The sequence below is a fragment of the Triturus cristatus genome, chromosome 9 (genome assembly GCF_964204655.1).
Source record: "Triturus cristatus chromosome 9, aTriCri1.1, whole genome shotgun sequence".
In the NCBI taxonomy this organism is placed as follows: Eukaryota; Metazoa; Chordata; class Amphibia; order Caudata; family Salamandridae; genus Triturus; species Triturus cristatus.
In genome coordinates, this window is record NC_140592.1 from 649,790,768 (window position 1) to 649,810,639 (window position 19,872).

A 19,872-nucleotide genomic window follows, 5' to 3' on the forward strand; every position below is an offset into this window, starting at 1 on the left:
AATCTGCGGCGCTTGCACGGGGTGCTCGCGCGTGTCCCATTTGTGCGGGAGCCGGCCATCTTGGCGTCCTTGGACGCCACCATGGCGTTTGATACGCTTGAATGGCCATATATCTGGGCGATGCTGGCGAAGTTTGGGTTTGGCCCGGGTTTCATCAGCTGGGTCAAATTGCTATATTCGGGCCCGTTGGCGCAGGTGGTGGTGAATGGGCGAGTATCGGCCCCATTCGCGCTGGGGCGGGGCACGCGACAGGGTTGTCCCCTGTCGCCTCTCCTGTTCGCCCTGGCCCTGGAGCCCCTGGCGGAGTGGCTGCGGTGGCACCCTTCCATCCGTGGTCTCCGCTGGACCCCCGAGCATGAGGACCGTGTGTCCCTCTATGCTGACGATATCCTTTTGTATCTCGCCTCCCCGCGCAAATCACTGATCGTCCTGGTTGATGTTTTGCGCTCCTTCGGTCGCAACTCAGGCCTGGTCATTAACTGGGCGAAATCCTGTGTCTATGTGCTTTCCGGGGAGGCTCCGGTCCTACCACGGGACTGTCCGATCCAGATTGCCTCCCAGGGTTTCCGGTACCTGGGTATATATATCACTCTTGACCCGGAGGCCCGCTATGAGCGGAATTTGCTGCCCCCCCTCCAGCGTTTGAAGGAGGACGTGGTGCGCTGGCGGCGTCTCCCGCTCTCGCCACTCGGCCGAGCGGCCTTGTTTAAAATGATGTCCCTGCCGCGCTTCCTCTACGCCCTCCAGAATACCATGGACTTGGTCCCGGCACGCTACTTTCGTGAGGTGGAGGGCCTCCAGCGGCGCCTGTTCTGGGACGGGAGGCCGCGTATTGCTCTGGCTAAATTGACGCTCCCGTGGTACGATGGAGGGGTCGCCCTCCCGGACATTAAACGGTATTACTGGGCCTCCCAACTAGCTGCAATTAATCAAGGCCTTTACGGGCCCGCCCTGAACCCGGCATTTGAGATGGACAAGATGCTCCTGCCCGGTGGCGATTACAATCGAGCGCTCTACTCTGGCGCGCCCGACTCCCGTCTGACGGGACCGACGCGTGTCATGGTGCGTGTCTGGCACGCGGCTAATGCAGCTATGGGGTGGAAGGACCGTTTGACCCGGGCGTCTCCGCTGTATGCATCTGAGAGGTTGGGCTCCCTGTGGACATCGAAGGGCTTCGAGAAGTGGGACACGATCGGAATCAGCACGGTGGGGGATCTCTGGACGAGGGGGGGATTCAAAACTTTTGAGACGCTGCAGGCGGAGTTTCAGCTGCAGGGCAGTGAGTACTTTCGGTACCTACAGGTCCGCCATGCGCTGGGCTCCGTCTTCCCGGATGTCGCATCCATTCCGGAGTCTTCCCCCCTGGAGGACAGAGTGCTAGATGGCCATGTCCCGGACAGCACGATCTCCCTCATATACAAGAAACTGATTAACGATAGATCGTGCCTGCTGACTGGTCTCCGCGAGGCTTGGGTTGCCGACGGGCTGGAGCTGGACGACGAGGATTGGATTTCCGCGGTGGCCTCTCCGAAAGAGGTGGCCATCCCGGCTCGCCTTCGTTTCGTCCAGCTCAAGATCCTTCACCGGGTCTATGTGACGGGGCCAAGGCTTTTACGTATGGGTTTTGCTGGTGACGGAATGTGTAAGCGTGGCTGTGGTGCGTTGGCGACTTTCATGCATATACTGTGGGAGTGCCCGAAGGTGGAGCGATTCTGGCGTGGTGTGCATGAGGTCCTGCGTGTGGTTACGCGTGTCGCGCTGCTGCCTGAAGCGAGGAGGTGCTTGCTGAATGTATGGGAACCGAATGACTACTCAGTCCCGCAGACGCGGTGGGTGACTCTGGGATACATGATAGCGAAACGTGATATTGCTCAATTGTGGGGATCCCAGAGGCCCCCTGCGGTGTCGGCCTGGAAAGAGCATATGGATTGGTGTATGTTTCGTGAAAAGGTGGTGTATGTGGCGAGGGGTAAGCCTGGGGCGTGGGTGAAAATCTGGGGCCCCTGGAACGCCTACCGCGGGTGTATTTGTGAGCCACCACTGCTGCCGGCCGCCTCGCCTGCTCCGTCTCCCTAGATGGCCCCTCTCCCTCGGCCGCGGGCACGCGGTCCCCCAGTCCCTGATCCACTCCCATCCCCCTCTTCAGAGTTTTCCTGCTGGTTTGGGCCCCCCACTTATGGAGCACGTGTTGCCACTTTGGATCTCGGGTTGCCTTGCGGTTGTGGTTTTTGATGTTGTTTTGTCTTAAGAAATGGAACCGTACTGTGTGGCATGGAGCTGTGAGGCCTGCACCATTGATTACTCCTGTTTTCCTACTGTGCACCGCTGAGAGGCTTTTACTGTTTGTATGTAATATGCTTTTGATGCTCTAGCGGCCGGCCGTGCGGTTGTAGGCCCATACCTGTAACTTTTATAAAACTGCAATAAACGGTTTCAAAAAAAAAAAAATAAAAAAAAAAATAATAATAGGCGGACTTCCTCCCTTCTAAACATAAAATTCCCTAACCTCTTTTAGTGATGTCGTAACTACTAGGTTTCTGACGATGGAGCCTCGACTGACTTTGCTCTCAGAGACTCACAAACTGTAATATATGTGGAAGTTATGGTTATATGTCCAGTAGTACATCAGTGCAATGTTACTGAGGTCATTTTAGGCCTCCTTTGCTAATACCATCTTATGTTTTGGGTTTCACTTCAGCCTCTCAGGATCTTTGGGTGTACTATGGTTGTGTATGTCTACCAAGGAATGGAGCAGAAATGACAGACAGCAATAATATATGAAATAAAGTACCCAATGCTGTACATTATAAGGATGCTGCAAGTCCTTGGGGTGTTCTGTGCCTATATAGAGGACCGAGGCTGACGGTTGCATTCCTTTATAAGATCAGGAACTTCAAGATGACTTGCAATTTAAACATACAGCAGAGGGCATTTTATTTCTTATAATACATGGTCACATCACTTTTCATACAAACAGCATAAATTGTTGGTGTCTTGTTCCTTCATAAGAGATACTACGGGGTAGACGTGAAGAATAAGTGTAGAATCTTTAGTGTGTTTAAATTAAATTAAACACACTAAAAAGCAGTTACTAGCTTGTCACAAATGATATTAGAATTGGTTTAATGTAAGCCAGAACAAAAATGCTGTAACTGGTAGAAACATGAGCGGACTGCTATATTTCCTGTAATGACCGATTCCATGCAAAAAATAAACATGTTGCCATACTTATCCCTTTTCTGTTGTTTACTGTTCTTTTTCGAAAAATATATCCGAAAAATCAAAAGTCGGTTCTCGTTTCCATTGTTTAAAATACAGCTGTGACTTGCCTTTCAACTTGGCAGCTGGCAGCAGACATTAAGGCATCTCTATTCATCTTCAAAAATGTATTACAGTTCAGCATCTATGTTATTTCTTTATTACAGGTGACTACAGATGTCGCAACTCGACTGTATTAAGGAAATTATAGACAATTTTTATTACAAGGATTGCAGACTCCCACATATTATACAATGTATCATGTTAGATATAATCTGTCTGCACTCTGGTCTACATTCTTGTTCTTACAAGGAGCAAGTTACGAACAGCATAGTGTCCCAAAGACTAGCAAATATTTAATTTCTCCATCCAAATCTGAAAAGCATGTCCCGCCTACGTTCAATGATCTTCCGGGTTCCAATATAGTTCGCACATAGCTTTGGTTCAGAAAATTGGGCTACTTGGGATACAGTTGCCATGGTTCAGTTTCCTGGGCATAATCACATGAGTGAAGCACCAGATAAGCAGTCTTACGCTCATAAAGAGTACAGTGCACTGAAGTGGATTTAGCACTGCAGTAGGTACCAAACTTTGAGGAATATTTGTACAAAACATACTGATAGGGTAGAGGTGTGGTGCCGCGGCCAGGGTGACTGACTCCGGAATCTGGGGATCCCGGTTCATTCGCCGGCGGCAGATTAGCCCAGCACCATGTGACTCTGGGCAATAGCTCGCTTAATCTTCCCGACGGCCCTCAGCGCCTAGAGACCCTTACGGGTGATTGTTCGCGCTTTACAAATGTGGATTATTATTATTACTGTGTGCTGTGAGGAGTTTTGTTGCTGGGAACTATGGGACTGAGGCCATCCCCTGAATGCACAGGTTCCAATGGATGGGACTAGGATTTAGGATTTACATTGAGTGGTCAATCACAATTTGAACTCAGCTGCGTCTGGAATAGTTAGTGTGGAAAATCAGTAAAGCTATTCAGAAGTGATGTAACTGTCCACAGGCAATGGGACACAACATCAGCACCAGGGCTGGAAAGGAAAACTCTCTTTGTCTTTTGTCGAAGATAAATTGTCATACTAGGTCATGGATGTTACCAGGCAAATGGCATACGATGGATGCTCACCACTCTTCGTAGTTGTGCATGTCCTTGGCCTCATGCTCACACAATTGTGTTTAAGTGATTCTGGCCACCGAGCTGAAAGTTCGTCATTGCAACTCGGCAGCTCACTCTGAGGCATAGGGGCACATTCGTCAATTTTTCACGCAATGCAATGCAGCACGCCACCTTGCTGTGATGCATGAAAGGGAAGGGGCAGGAATGTGCCGTATTTAATAGCAGACAACACATCCCTGTCCTTTCCTTGTGCTGGCGCACTCTTGACTGCCTAGCGCCAATGCCGGCACCCTTGTACCAGGGCCGGACTGGCCGTATCGGGCACCGGGCAATGCCCCGGTGCGCCGCAGGGGTGAGGGCCCGTTTTGTGCCCCTGGGGGCCGTTTTTGTTACAGGGCCGTTTTTGCAGCATAGCGGCAAAATCGGCCCTGTAACAAAATTGGCCGAAAACCGGCCCTGGCAAAGAGCTCGTGGCACCCCCAACCCCCCGCGGGGGAGGGGGAGCGGCCGAGCACTTTGCCAGGGCCGGTTTTGGTTCCCAGTCCGGCCCTGCCTTGCACCATGGTGCAGGAGTGCCTGCGTTGTAAGCAGAATTGTTTATATGCAAGAAGAGACAACTTCCTGCACAAAATCAATCCTCTAAGGCATTTCCCTCTTTCTATGGGTGCTGCATAATGCAGCACACATTGAAAGACGAAAAAACAAGGAGAAATAAAGATATTTTTCTCCTGGTTACGCCTTACCTGGGAATGGGTGTCATTTTGACGCATTCCCAGGTTAACCAGTAATGGTAAATCCGGGAATGCGTCAAAATCCCTGGGTGGATGCATGGAAACAACCACGTTCCACCCATGGAATGCCTCCCGGAGATAAAGTAATGCAACGCAGCAATTTGTGCTGGGTTGCTCTACTCCAGATTTGCCAAGCATTGCAGAGCCACACAAAGTGGCATGGCATGACTTGATAAATCTTACTTTAGTGTTTCGTCGCCCTTTTGCCCCCCTTGTGTGGTGCAAGGGCGACGCAACACAGTGCTAAATATGCCCCATAATCTATACAGTCTTTAGTCAGCTGACCCTTGCTTGTTGTCCTGTTGGTCAGAGGTCAGGGCTCTGCTTTTCCAATTTCACTAGTTAGTACAACTTCTTCATTTATGAAGCAGGCCATAAGAGCACCATTTTTTCAGATCTGCAAGCTTGTTCCCAGCTCTTGAGAAGGAGAGCAAAAATACGGCTATGTTCTGAGAAAGGGTGTTTCTGTGCTCTGCAAACAGATTATTTTTCTCAAAGCAGAAACAGGCTCCTGAATTGCGTTCACTGTAGGAAAGCCAAGGCTAACCAAAAGGTCAACTTTATTTAAAATTTGAAGTGCTACTCTAATAGGGATAGTGTGCATCTCTTTCCATCTTTCCCTAACTTTTGGACTCGTGGGTACGGCAAAGGCTGGTCTGAATCACTCAGTCTGTTTTGTTGGTTGTCCAAATATATGTTCAGCCAAGTTTAAAGGACTTTCAGGCCCTGGTGTTAAACTTGTTTGGAAAGTGGAGCCATATATATTTGCCAGACTTCACAAGACAGCTACAGCTCGTGGGAGGGAACACTGGTCACAGATATTGTAAGCTACACAGAGAATGAATATTGTATTCTACATGATCACCATCCTCCCTACACATTCCTCCTGGTCCAAGTCACACCACGCACATGTAACACAGGACACCACATACATAGTGGAAGTTGCAGACTCCAAAAAAGTGGGGATACCAGTAGTGCACATCCCTTTCAGGGTTACAGCTAAGAAGGCCTATGCCCTGTTTATAAACAGATGCCACCAACTGCCAGTTATCTGTTAACATAATGTGCGGGGGCAGTAGTCACCCACCACACTTGTGTGCATGTCTAACCACCAGAGGCTAGGCTGTGACATCAAAACTTCAATACAAGGTATGGAACATCTCCATTGGGCTCAGAACTTAGCTTGGCTGTTCACAACATAAGGCAGGCCTGAAAAATCGAACAGGCCAGGGTGATGCAGCTTTTTCAATACATGCTGAGATTTTTGTTTTGCCCCCACACCTCACTAGAATCTCTGGGGTATATTTATGAGAAAATGACGCAGCGCAGTGCAGCATGGCATCTTGCTGCGCCGGGCTGTGTAATTAGGAAAGTGCAGGGATGTGTCATATTTACAACAATACGACACACCCCTGCGCATTCCTCTGCACTGGTGCACAATAGGCTGCCTAGCGCCAACGGAGGACCCTTAGCACCATGGTGCAAGGGTGAAGGGTGCCTGCGTTGCTGGGATGATGGTTTTTGTGCAGGAAGGCACACGTTCCTGCACAAAAACAATCATTGATGACGTTTTCCTCCAATGTGTGCTGCAGCACGTGGAAAGAGGAAAAAACAATGAGAAATAAAGGGATTTCTCCTTGTTGCGCACTTTTATGCCTCCCCTGGGGAGGCGTTAGAATCTGAAGCATTCCCAGGTTTATGGAACCTTGTAAATCTGGGAATGCATCAGAATCCATTGGCGTTGCGTGAAAACACCGATAGCAACAATCATGGAATGCCCCTTTCATGCAGAGTAAAGCATGAAAGGGGGCCATATTTACAAGGCCATGAAAATCCACGCAAATATGGGCCTGCACACTGCGCCTCCGGTGGCGCAAGGGGCTTGTAAATATGCCCATCTGTGACTGAAAGATGGGCAATGAATGAAGTATGTGTTTAAACAATCGATGTGGTAGCATGTGATGCTTGGAGTAATGCTATTTATTCATTCTGATCAAAGGACAAGATTTAAAAACTGTTGGAGGATCAAATGCATTTCAACCTGATCAAGCTACTTCTTTTCATCCCCATTACAATTATGAAGGAAATCACCTTACCACAATGCAACACAGCACTCATAACCCGCTTGTTTTATTTTCTTATTTCTGAACGAGAAAGAAATTCACACAAACCTTTTAATATGGCTGAGGACTTGCCCTTGAATGACGATCATCTTCCCATCACTGATTCCTCCATAGATAGGGCACTGGAGGGGAACACACTGAAAGAGATCAGAGGAAAGGAGCCACTATGAGTGAGAGGCCATACACTGCGGCGGAGTCTGAAAGGGATGGTGTGTATCCAGAGCATACACCCACCTTTTAGTCAAACCATCTGTGAATCAGTTTGCATTGAGTTTGAATCAGACCACACAGCACCACTTATCCCTCCACAATATCGAAGATTTTAACTCTTATGGGTCTTCATTTTGTGTCCGGTGGTCTTTTTTGAATGTGCTTTAATGATTTTGTTTACACAATCGAATAAAGCTGATATGATGATGAATATATATTCTTTATTATTTAGTTAAAAAACCATTACAATGTAAAACTTGATATGATGATGGTGGTGTCCGGTGCACAAAGCAAATCACCACCATGCCGCTCATTTAGTCAAGGAATAAAGCCACCCACCACCTGACCAAACACATCCCAAACAAAGCAACACAAATGATTTCTCATGTTCAAGACTTAACTTACTGCCCATCTATCGCCTCTATTTACAGAAACACAACTTTATAGTTTTCTGGGTAACAGCGTTTGCCCCTTAATTGAGATGCATTTTGTGCAATCAATACAAGACAACTCCGTAAAATACCAAAGAAAGTTGCTAGTAAAAGTGAATAAAGACAGATATGAAACCAAATAGGACTATAAATATTAGTGTGTTTAGCACCAAGCCAACATGCTGAGTGCATGGGGAAACATCCTTTACAGCACAGTCATTACATCACAATACCTTTACAACGCATTCATTACAACGCAACATCCTTTACATCGCATGCCATTACATCGCATGTCACTACAACGCATGTCAGTACAACGCATGTCGCTACAACGCATACCATTACAACGCATAGTTTTTACCCCTACACTATCCAACACTTACCCTACTGTTGCACTCACTGGAGTGGGAATAGTAATTTCTATCCCTACACTATCCAACACTTACCCTACTGTTGCACTTACTGCAGTGGGAATAGTAATTTTTACCCCTACGCTATCTAACACTTACCCTACTGTTGCACTCACTGGAGTGGGAATAGTAATTTTTACTCCTACGCTATCCAACACTTACCCTACTGTTGCACTCACTGGAGTGGGAATAGTAATTTTTACCCCTACGCTATCCAACACTTACCCTACTGTTGCACTCACTGGAGTGGGAATAGTAATTTTTACCCCTACGCTATCCAACACTTACCTTACATGCAATGTAATGGTATGCGTTGTAATGGTATAATGTGATGTAATGGAATGCATTGTAAAGGTAGTTTCTAAAAATGCGTTGTGATGGCATGCAATGTAAAATCATGTGTTGTAATGGGTGTTGCGATGTAAAAACTGCGTTGTAAAGGCATGTGTTGTAAATGTATACATTGTAACGTCACACATTCGAGTGCATGTCATACCATGTTGCGTCACACCATGTGTGCTTGCCACAGATGCATACAACATGCTGTAGTTGTGCTTTCTTGCAAGCACGCGTGTACAAAACAATAAAATGAGGATGAGATTTTAGGGGCTGTGCTGCAGCCCCCAGTGTAGGTTAAAATGCAGTGTTTTTATGGGTCATTAAACACATGCAAAGGAAACCCTGAACTACGTTTTTACAGGCAGTGCTATGCTGTACTCTGACCTTGAAAAGCACCATCAGATAACCACCGTGTTTGATTTGGCACCAAATTTTGGCACTGAACTGCAACAGAAAATGCAGCTCTAAACCTACGTATGAAATACTGGACTTCCATGGGTCCAACACTTATAATTTAAGAAGCAGCAGATGCTTGTTTTGAAAATGTTTTCACTACACCTGCTCAATAGATACTCTGGGGTATATGTACAAGGGAAGTGTCGGAGCGTGTTGTTAGCCTCCTTGGCCTAACGACATGATCCGCCACTTCTGAAACGCAGGGCTGCACCATATTTACAAGAATATGGTGCAGCTCTGCGTTTACCCCTGAGCTGGCGCTAAGTTTAGCAGCTTAGCGCCAACGCAGGCAAGACCCTTGCACCATAGTGCAAGGGTGTCTGCATGCAAGGGAAGAATGTTTATGTACAGGAGATTCCCCCTTCCTGTACATAAACGATCTTGAAATGCCGTTTTGTTACTTCTATGTGTCCTGCTTAAAGCAGCAGATATAAAAGTTGCAAAACAGCGTTTAAAAAAAAATGAGTTTATCTGCAGGAAGGGGGCTCCTCCTGTCCATAAACAATCATTGGCCTTTTGATATTTTCATGCGTGCTGCACAATGCAGCACACATGAAAACAGCAAAAACAAGGAGAAATGAAACATTTCTCCTCGCCTCACCAGTTTAAGACCAGGTTTTCTGGCCTTAATTCTGGCACTGCCTCCTATTTACGACTCCCGTGTAAATAGGAGGCAATGTCAGAATCAATGGGTGGAATACCCACTGCAACACCCGCTTCCCACCCCTTTCATGCTATGCATAGCCTGAAAGGGGGCCTCATTTACAAGGCAGTGTTAAGCCACATTAAGTGAGTACTGAGTGATGGTTGCTAGAGCAAAGCACCTCCTAACAACTACGATGGCATGGGTGGCAAATATAAATGTACACTTAAGATTACCAAGAGGTTGTCAGTGATCAATCACTGAGGATTGCTGAGTGATCAGGCACACATCTGAGTATTATTGTTGGATTGTCACTTTATAGACTCCTTAATTTTCACTCCGAGAACTGGACTGCATAATATCCATGAACCAACATCCATATCCACTGCCTCTTGTACTGTCGTAATAGCCTGTATGTAGCTAGGTCTCGGTGCTCACCTACTGACTATCCTGCAGCAAGTAAGTGCAGAACGTTGCAGTGTGACATTTCAGAATCCCAAGAAATTCAACCAACTTTCAGAAACTCAGAGAGAGTTGCGTTGGCTGGTTGGACAGCAAAGGTTCAACTTTAAATGTCTGTGCATAAGGAACATATTTTATACTTGAGAAAATGTGCTTATTGTAGGATTTACATGCTAAGAGGGCCCATGCTAGAGGGATTTCCTTTCGTCATCTGGCTCCAAGAATTTGATATAATTTGACCCAATACCACCACCAGGAGCACAGCACAGGATCTATGTGCTCATAAGTGCAGCCTCTAAAGCTGACCGCTACCAAGGCTGCTCTGCTGTGTAAAACAGGAAGCTGGTGAGCCTACAGCGAGACATACTTAAGCTGCACTCTACCCTGTGCAGGGATGGTTTTAGGGCTATGCTGTCTGCCAGTGGTACTGTGGAGCTCCACACTTAGCCTGGGGTAGTCTGAGAACCTGATCATCCAGATCTGCTTTAAAACAAGCCAGTGACTGAAGAGGGCCACCCAAGTTCACTCTCAGCATGCTAAAAACAATAGTTTACACAGACACCTGCATGGTTAAGCAAGACCTAAAGGAACGATTTCACTCCTTCTTGTAAAGATTATGTAAAGTACATTCACAAAATACAAACTAATGCATTTGTTGACCTGACATGCATTCTCCTTTATTCCAGAAAAAAAAGATAACGATGAGTCAATTGAAGGTGGACTATTTCGCTTCTTTAATGTGATTTCTTTTCAGGCAGTTTCCCCAAGCACCAATTTACATCTATCCTGTAATCCAGGTCGACCTGAACAAACAAAAATACTTCGAAAACCCACCTTTTAATTTCTTTTACTTAAAATTCTTTGGGCATGATCCACCCCTTTCCCAACCCCGTTTATTGCATGTAGTTCCTAAATGCACAAGGTTAGGGATTAATCCGTCGCAGTGATTTCAGAATGATTGGGCTACCTCTTTTTTGATGGCTATAAGAAAGAGCCTACACACAGACCCACCTAAAATATTAAGTTACATTTGTTTACCTAGAAAAGTTATGTTTACCATAAAGATAAACATGTTTTTCTCATTACCATCTGGTCCACATGGTTATCAATGCAATGGTTACTTAAACTACAAAAACAAATGTACATTTTTGGACCAAAAAATAACCGAAACTACAGATTGGCATGGTCCTGGAGTGATGTTCCACAGTGACACGAAAAAGCTCAATTATTACTGTCTTGAGGATGTATGTATCAATGTGACCACAGTTAAATACTGTGTCCGATTGACAAACAAAAGTCAGGAATCTGCACCCAAAGGGGAATTTATTTGGCCGTTCAACTTTAAATTGGGTTTCATATCCCTCGAAGCTCTATGAAAAACTTAATTCTGCACATGATGGTCAGCTGGTGATAACTTCTGGACATGGATGTATGACGTTACAACGCATGCTGTTACAACGCATGCTGTTACAACGAAAGTTTTACAACGCGAGTGCATTGACAACGCAGGACATTACAACGCAAGTCTTTACATCGACTTGCACTAGATGGCGTGCTAACATTAAAAAAGTGTAATTTACTATTCCAACTCCAGTCCACGTAACAGTAGGGAAGGTGTTGGGATAGTAAACTACACTATTTTTAATGTTAGCACGCCATCTAGTGCAAGTCGATGTAAAGACTTGCGTTGTAATGTCCTGCGTTGTCAATGCACTCGCGTTGTAACAGTTTCGTTGTAATGGTAGTGCGTTGTAAAAGTTGCGTTGTAAAGGTTGTTCCCCTCTGGACATGGATGCAATCACTCCAAATCATTGCACTACTGATTATAAAATCCGAAATACCTAATGGAAGGAACACAGTAAACTGCTGGCTATTCCTTTAATGAGCTGTAATAAATTGAGTTACCTGGGTATTAATGTCTTTGTTTGGAGGACTTGGTTTTCCTGTAGTCATTTGTAAATAATCTAGGTAATGTGGGAGGGCAAGAGGGGGATGAATTTAGGTAGAATCAGAACAGGTGGATTTTTAGAAGCTTTCGAAAGGTTAACAGTTCTGGCGAGCTCTGAGTGTGGAAGGAAGAGAGTTCCAAGGGCTGGGAGCAGCACCAGAGAATTATTGTTTTTAAGGATGCTTTTAAGACTGGTATTTGTAGGTTGAGTGAGTTCCTATTCCCAAAGACCTCTGCCTCCCTAAGATGGTTAGGAGTGCAGCTAGGTAAGTAGGTGTCTTGAGATGGTAGCCTTTCAAGAAGACAACCAATTTTGAATAGTATTCTGGGATGAATAGGGAGCAAGCGAAGATCCTTTAACACCAGAGTAATGTAATCAAATTTCCATGTGGAGGAGATCAGCCGAGCTGTTGCATGGAGCACTGCCTTGTTCGGGGCTAGAGAAGATAGAGCAACTCCAGCAAGAATAGCAATGCTGTTGTTGAGGTAAGATGTTTTGGTCAGGACCAGCGTTACCTGACTGAGCGTTAGGTCTGTGAACACCTCTACAAGCGATAATCGCTATCTCCCCCGGCTGCCAGACGTAACGCTGCTGCGGCCGTTTCACCATTCTTTTCTCTTCCCATACGGTCCTGAAGAAGCACACTAGGATCCATTAGGGACCACGAGGTTGCACAAAACATGTCGACCACCATAGACCCTAACACATCACACATCCCTATCACGGTTTGAGAGCCAGCGGGACCATACTTATCCCTCCCCTCTATTTAGTTCAAAGGAGAGTCTCCAAACCAGTTTACAAGTTTTAATTTACCTCGAGGACCTCTTATTAATTTTTTTTTATTTTTTTTAAAGAAACCTTTAAAGAAACCTTTATTACACAATAAGATACATACAAGGGCCTACAACCACCGAGGCCAGCCGCTACAGAGCCCGAGGGCCCGCAATAAAACGCCACACATTCAAATGAACCGGAAGCGAAGCTCCAGGCAGTTCGTGAGCACATGCAACAGGCCGTGGCCATAGGCCAAGAGCAATCGGAAAAAACAGTTTCATTTTCTGTTAAATGCAAAACACACTCAAGGCAATGAGAGTCCGAAATAGCAGCGTGCGCTTCCCAGGACGGGGGACAACGTAGAGTATCAGAAGCAGTTCTTGACAGGAAGTGGCAGCGGGGGGCAATGGGAAGACAAAACATGGAACACACTTCACACAATCCCGCAGAATGCGTGGCTATGGGGACAAAGCAATATCGGCCTCTAACGGCAGAGGCGGGGTGCAGATATGTCCACGATATGAATTCCATGGACCCCATACCTTTGTCCACTTCCCAGGCTTGCCTCTCGCCACATACACCGTCTTTTCCCTAAACATACACCAGTCCATATTCTCCTTCCATACCGCGATCGTGGGCGGCCTCGGGAAGCCCCACAGCTGTGCTATGTTACGCTTAGCCACCATGTACCCCAGAATCACCCACTGCGTCTGTGCCACATTATAGTCATTCGGTTCCCAGACATTCAACAAACACCTCCTAGCCTCTGGCAACAGAGCAACGTGCGTGACCTCCTCCATTACGGCGTGGATACCGTTCCAAAATCGCACCACCTCCAAACATTCCCATAAGATATGAAGAAAGGTGCCCGACAGGCCACATCCACGCTTACACATTCCATCCCACGAGTAACCCATACGTAGCAAACCGGGCCCCGTGACATACACTCCATGGAGGATCTTCAACTGTACAAATCGTAAGCGGGCCGGGATCGCCACCTCTTTCGGGGAGGCCACCGCCGATACCCAGTCCTCATCGTCCAGTTCCAAGCCGTCGCCCGTCCATGCCTCCCGAAGACGGATCAGCAAGTCCGCGCGATCATTAATACGTTTTTTGTAAATCAGAGAGATAGTGCTGTCAGGCACATAGCCATCCAACACTCTATCCTCCAGCGGGGAATATTCGGGGATAGCAGCAGCGTCCGGGAAGACGGAACACAGCTCATGGTAGACCTGTGCATACCGGAAATACTCTCTATCATTTAATTTGTATTCGGTTTTAAGCATTTCAAACATTTTGAAAGACTTCTTTGCCCAAAGATCACCCACCTTACATATACCAATCATATCCCATTTCTCAAAGCCTTTCGTTTTCCACAAACAACCCAGCCGCCCGGAGGCGTACAACGGCGTCGCCCGAGTCAAGCGATCCCTCCACCCCATCGCAGCATTTGCCGCATGTCACACACGTACCGCGACCTGCGTGGGTCCTGTCAACCGCGCATCCGGGGTCACCGAATACAGCGCCCTATTATAATCCCCACCCGGTAGCAGTAATTTATCCATCTCGAAGGCCGGATTTAAGGCAGGACCGTATAGCCCGTGGTTCACTGCCGCCAATTGAGACGCCCAATAGTATCTTTTAATATCGGGGAGGGCGACCCCCCCATCGTACCAAGGGAGCGTCAACTTGGCGAGAGCGATCCGCGGCCGCCCGTCCCAAAACAGTTGGCGCTGAAGACCCTCCACCTCACGAAAATAACGGGCTGGCACGACATCTAGAGTGTTTTGCAAAGCGTACAAGAAGCGAGGTAGCGACATCATTTTAAACAATGCCGCCCGTCCGAGCGGCGAGAGCGGCAGTCGTCGTCACCTCGCGACGTCGGCCTTCAATCGCTGGAGGGGAGGGAGAAGGTTTCGCTCATAGCGGACCGCGGGATCCAGAGAGATAAAGATTCCCAAATATTTGAACCCCAGTGTAGCAATCTGGATAGGGCAATCCCGCGGTAGGAGGGGGGCCCCGCCCGAGAGGACGTAAACACATGACTTGGCCCAGTTGATAACCAGGCCAGAGTTGCGACCAAAGGAATTCAATACATCCACCAATACAATTAGCGACTGTCGGGGAGAGGTAAGATACAGAAGGATGTCATCCGCGTAAAGGTCCTCGAACTCCGGCGTCCATCTAATACCCCGCAGCGACGGCTCCCAACGCAACCAAGCAGCGAGAGGCTCCAAAGAAAGTGCAAAAAGAAGGGGTGATAACGGACAACCCTGCCGCATACCTCTCCCCAGTGCGAAGGGAGCCGACACCCTACCATTCACCACAACCTGAGCCAATGGGTCAGTATACAGTAATTTTACCCAACCAATAAACTCAGGGCCGAACCCGAATTTCGCCAACACGGCCCAAATATATGGCCACTCCAAAGTGTCGAACGCCATAGTAGCATCTAAAGATGCCAAGATGGCCGGCTCACGTATGAACTCCGCTCTAGCAAGCACGCCGTGCAACCGCCTCAAATTCAGGGCGGTATTCCGATGGGGTATAAAACCGGACTGATCCTGATGAATCAGGTCGCCCACGACCCGAACCAGCCGATTAGCCAATACCTTAGCCAGGATTTTAGGTTCTGCGTTCAACAGCGAAATGGGCCTATAGGAGGCGCAGCGATCTCGCGGCTTCCCTTCTTTGTGTATCACAACTATGGTGGCGAGACGTTGGTCAGGGGGAAGGAAACCCGCCGCACGTGCCACGAAAAACATGTCCCGAAGATACGGCGCTATCTTATCGGGCCGCAACTTATATAGTTCAATGGGAAGACCATTGGGACCCACAGCCTTAGCAGACGCGATCGAGCGAGTGGCCAAAGCGATCTCATCTGACGACAACTTCGCCTCCATCAGTGTTGCATCAGCCTCCGATAGGGTTGGCAGTGCGATGTCTCTAAGCAACAGATGAGAATCCTCCTCCGAACGCACAGAAACCGGAGAGTATACCCCGCGGAAGTAATCCGCGAAGCAGTGAACAATTTCCACGGGGTCAGTCACACGAACTCCATCCATTCTCTCCACCACGGGCACCACCCTGCTCGCTCTTTCCTTCTTATCCAACCAAGCAATCAACTTTCCGGCCTTATCCCCGACATCATACAGTCGTCCTTGCTGCTCTCTACTCATCTCTTTAGCGGCATCCGTGACTAACGTTCTATAATCTGATTGTTTGAGGCTGAGAACGTGCAATTTCTCGTCAGTGACCCCCCGCGCCAAGTCCTCCTCCAGTTCAGCTATTTCAGTTTCCAGGCGAACCACCTCTGCTCTCCCGCACCTCTTAACATGGGAGATAAGTGACAAGGCCTGCCCTCTGACCACCGCTTTATAACCCTCCCATAGGGAGACAGCCGACGACACCGACCCCACATTATCGTGGAAGTAGTGATCGGTGGACTTGACCATCTCCGCGCGGATCTTAGGGTTACGTAAATACCAGGGGTTAATGGGCACTACTCTCCCCTCTGCCTCAGGGACAACCTTCAGCTGCAACCATATAGGGGAATGGTCAGAAATACCTCGGGCCAAATGACGCACCTCCCCAATCATCCCAGCTTGGATCGCCGGCATAAGCATGTAATCGAGTCTCGAGAGACTCCCATGGGCCCCCGAGTGAAAGGTGTACTGCGCCTGTCCCGGGTGCATCAATCTCCAGCAATCCACAAGCCCCAAAGTGTCCAGAAAGCCACCCAACCAGGCCTGAGCCCTAGGGAGATCCCTGGGGGGCCGACGGTCCTCCAACCCGGATACAACAGCGTTAAAGTCACCCCCCAACACCAGAACCCCCCCAGGGAGTCCCAGGACCAGACGCCCCAAATCAGCAAATGTAGCCGTCTGTAACCCTCCTACCGTCCCATCAGTCCTACCCTTCCATCTCCCCACCAGTGCCACATAACGCCCCCTATCATCGTGAAGCACCTCGTCCACCTCCAGTGGAAGAGAGGCCCTAACCAAAATGTCCACTCCCCTAGAGCCAGAAGTGAAACCAGAGTGAGCAGCAAGGCGATAGCCCCTCCTATTCAGGGCATGGAGTTCCCAATCAAATGTGTCTCCTGCAGGAAAACAATGTCGGGCGAAATCCGTTTCAAAAACTGCAACACCACCCCGCGCTTGATCCTGTCCCCCAATCCATTCACATTCCACGAAAGGATTCTCAATCCCCTACCCCCCACCCCACTCCCGTGCATGATACCCACATCCCAGAAAGCACAACCCGGACAAGTCAGCAGAGAACTTCACATTGCCTTGCGAAACAAACAAACAGTCCCCAACAACCCCCCTCCCCCACAATCCCAAAACCACAACTCCCCCCTCCCTGCACCCCTGCTTGAGCCCAAACAGCCCCCCCAACTCGCAGTGTGCCTGTCGCCCTAACATATACCACGAAAAGAACCCCAGAAGGAGGAAAGGGCCCCAATAAGCTCCCCACAACCTCCAAGCATTTGAAGGGCATATTGTGTCAAACTAGTGTCCAGTTGAGCCAAGGTACAAAACGTCACCAATCTAGTCCATCACCAGGAATCAAGTTCTAGTCCTGCTCCACCAAATCCTCTCCGCTCTCCGCCATCCGAGTGTCTCGATCCTGTCCCCGAGGCAGGGCATCCAACCAGTCTCCAACCGCCTCCGGCCGGTCGAAGGAGTGTGAGCGACCCCGGAACTCAACCCGCAGCCTAGCCGGGAATAACATTGCGTATTTCAGCTCCATGTCCCTCAGGCGCCGTTTGACGCCCAAAAATCCCAGCCGTTGTTTTTGAACCGCTTGCGTGAAGTCCGGGTAAAAGCTGACATTAGAGTTCTCAAACTTCAGCGGCCCGGCCACCCTCGACGCCTGAAGGATAGCATCCCTATCCCAAAAGTTAAGGAGTCGGGCGATTATAGGCCGCGGGGGAGCACCCACTTTGGGCTCACCACCCGGAATCCTGTGGGCCCGCTCCACCGCAAAGAACTTGCTCAGTCCCTTGGGCGCGAGACGATTGAGCACCAGATCCTCAACAAAAAGATCAGCAGCAGATTCCTCCGATCTTTCCGGCACTCCAATAATACGAACATTGTTCCGTCTAGCCCTGCTTTCGGAGTCCTCAAGTCGACGATCCGTCAGGTCACTGGCTAGCCGCAACCTACGGACCTCCGTCTGCAGGGCGGCCACATCCACAGTTAGGCTCGATGCCGCTTGAGTCAAGGAGTCGACCCGCTCGTTAGTTTTGGACAGGTCTGCCCTGACCAAATTCACATCGATCAGGACCGCGTCCAATTTATGAGCCAGGGTATCAAACCGCTGACCCACAGCAGCCTTCATCTCCTCAATGGCGCCCAAGACATCCTGCAAGGTCAATTCTGATGATGGGCCAGAGACCTCTTTGGACCTCTCAGGCGATTTATTCGAGCCACTAGGGGATCCCTTTGGCTGCGCATAACGATCCATGTTGTTGACCTGAGTATAGGCTCCCCTCCGGGTTGACTTAGGTTTCGACTTGTCTCCGTCTAGTCTCACCGCCATCGTCCGGAGGCCACCAAGGTTGGCACCCGCCAGCACCAGGGACAAGGACAGGTAGTTAATTCAATGGAACACAGCAGTCGCAGACAGGAAGCCCGTGTATAGTCCGAAAGTCAGGCCAGACACTCCGCCATCCGCGCTCCTCTGAAACACCAAAGTCCCTCAGCCGGTATCAGAAAACAAACTTGAAAACGAAAGTGAAAGTGCAGGGTACGTAGCAGGTCAAGCCCAGCATGCCGCTGTTGTTCACTTCGTACCCGGGCACCTCACCAACTCGAGGTCGGGACCAAGGCAATAGCAGGCCGCAAACTTCGGAGCGCAACCATTCGGTTTCCCGGCGTCCGATCTGAATTTGGAAAACGGGTGGCACCTCAGCGCAAGTTCATCAGCAAAAGCCCGTCAAATTAACCAGGATTTAGTCAGGATAGACGTGGGAGGTTGCGGAGGCCCTCGAGAGCTGTAAGCCTACGCGGCCATCTTGGTTGCACGCTAGGCTCCTCCCCTCTTATTAAATTTATTGAGGTACCAAGAGCTAATTTTATTATCACTCACTTGCACCACTTTGGCCCACACACCCACACGCACAAATACGGCACCTCCTTCAAAAGATCTCCGACAAAGAGCTCTCTTGTAGGGCCCGTGAGGGACTGCAGCGCCACCCCGACGAGGAGCACCGCCCTATGATGATGCTTTACACTCGTATGAGTGTGTGAGGGCACATAAACAAAAAAAAAGGTACACTCCCACCTCTAGCACACTCAACTACCCTTTGGAGACAATTACTAATGCCTCACAACCATAATCAGATTGTTGAGCATTGATTTCCCCCTTTAGGAACTGTGACCATCTTGTGTTTACATTGTCTTGAGATGGTAGCCTTTCAAGAAGACAACCAATTTTGAATAGTATTCTGGTATGAATAGGGAGCCAGCGAAGATCCTTTAACACCAGAGTAATGTAATCAAATTTCCATGTGGAGGAGATCAGTCGAGCTGTTGCATGGAGCACTGCCTTGTTCGGGGCTAGAGAAGATAGAGCAACTCCAGCAAGAATAGCACTGCTGTTGTCCAGGTAAGATGTTTTGGTCAGGATAAGGAGAGGTTTTATTTTGTTCAGTTCGTGAAGTGTGAAACTTCATTCGACCATGTATCCTGTAGGTGGCATCCCTTGCTATATGCACTTTTGTTTTGACCAGGGTTATTATATTGTCTTTATAAAACAACCGCCATCATTGGATATTTTTTCAGGCTCTGGGTTTTTTTCAGTTTTGCAGACATTATATTTGACTGAATGAAGCAGGACTACAAGGCTTAATGCTGCCTTATAAATAAGGTACCCTTTCACGCTTCCTGCACA

General features: G+C 48.5%; 1 protein-coding gene across 1 annotated transcript in view; it reads right to left on the reverse strand.

Moving 5' to 3' along the window:
* LOC146798440 (galectin-6-like) overlaps positions 1–19,872 on the reverse strand; it is a 309,853-nt gene that overhangs the window by 129,308 nt on the left and 160,673 nt on the right. The window contains exon 2 of the mRNA XM_085625709.1: positions 7,347–7,435. Within this exon, the coding sequence (XP_085481835.1) occupies positions 7,347–7,435 (89 nt within the window). The remainder of the gene's footprint in view (positions 1–7,346; positions 7,436–19,872) is intronic.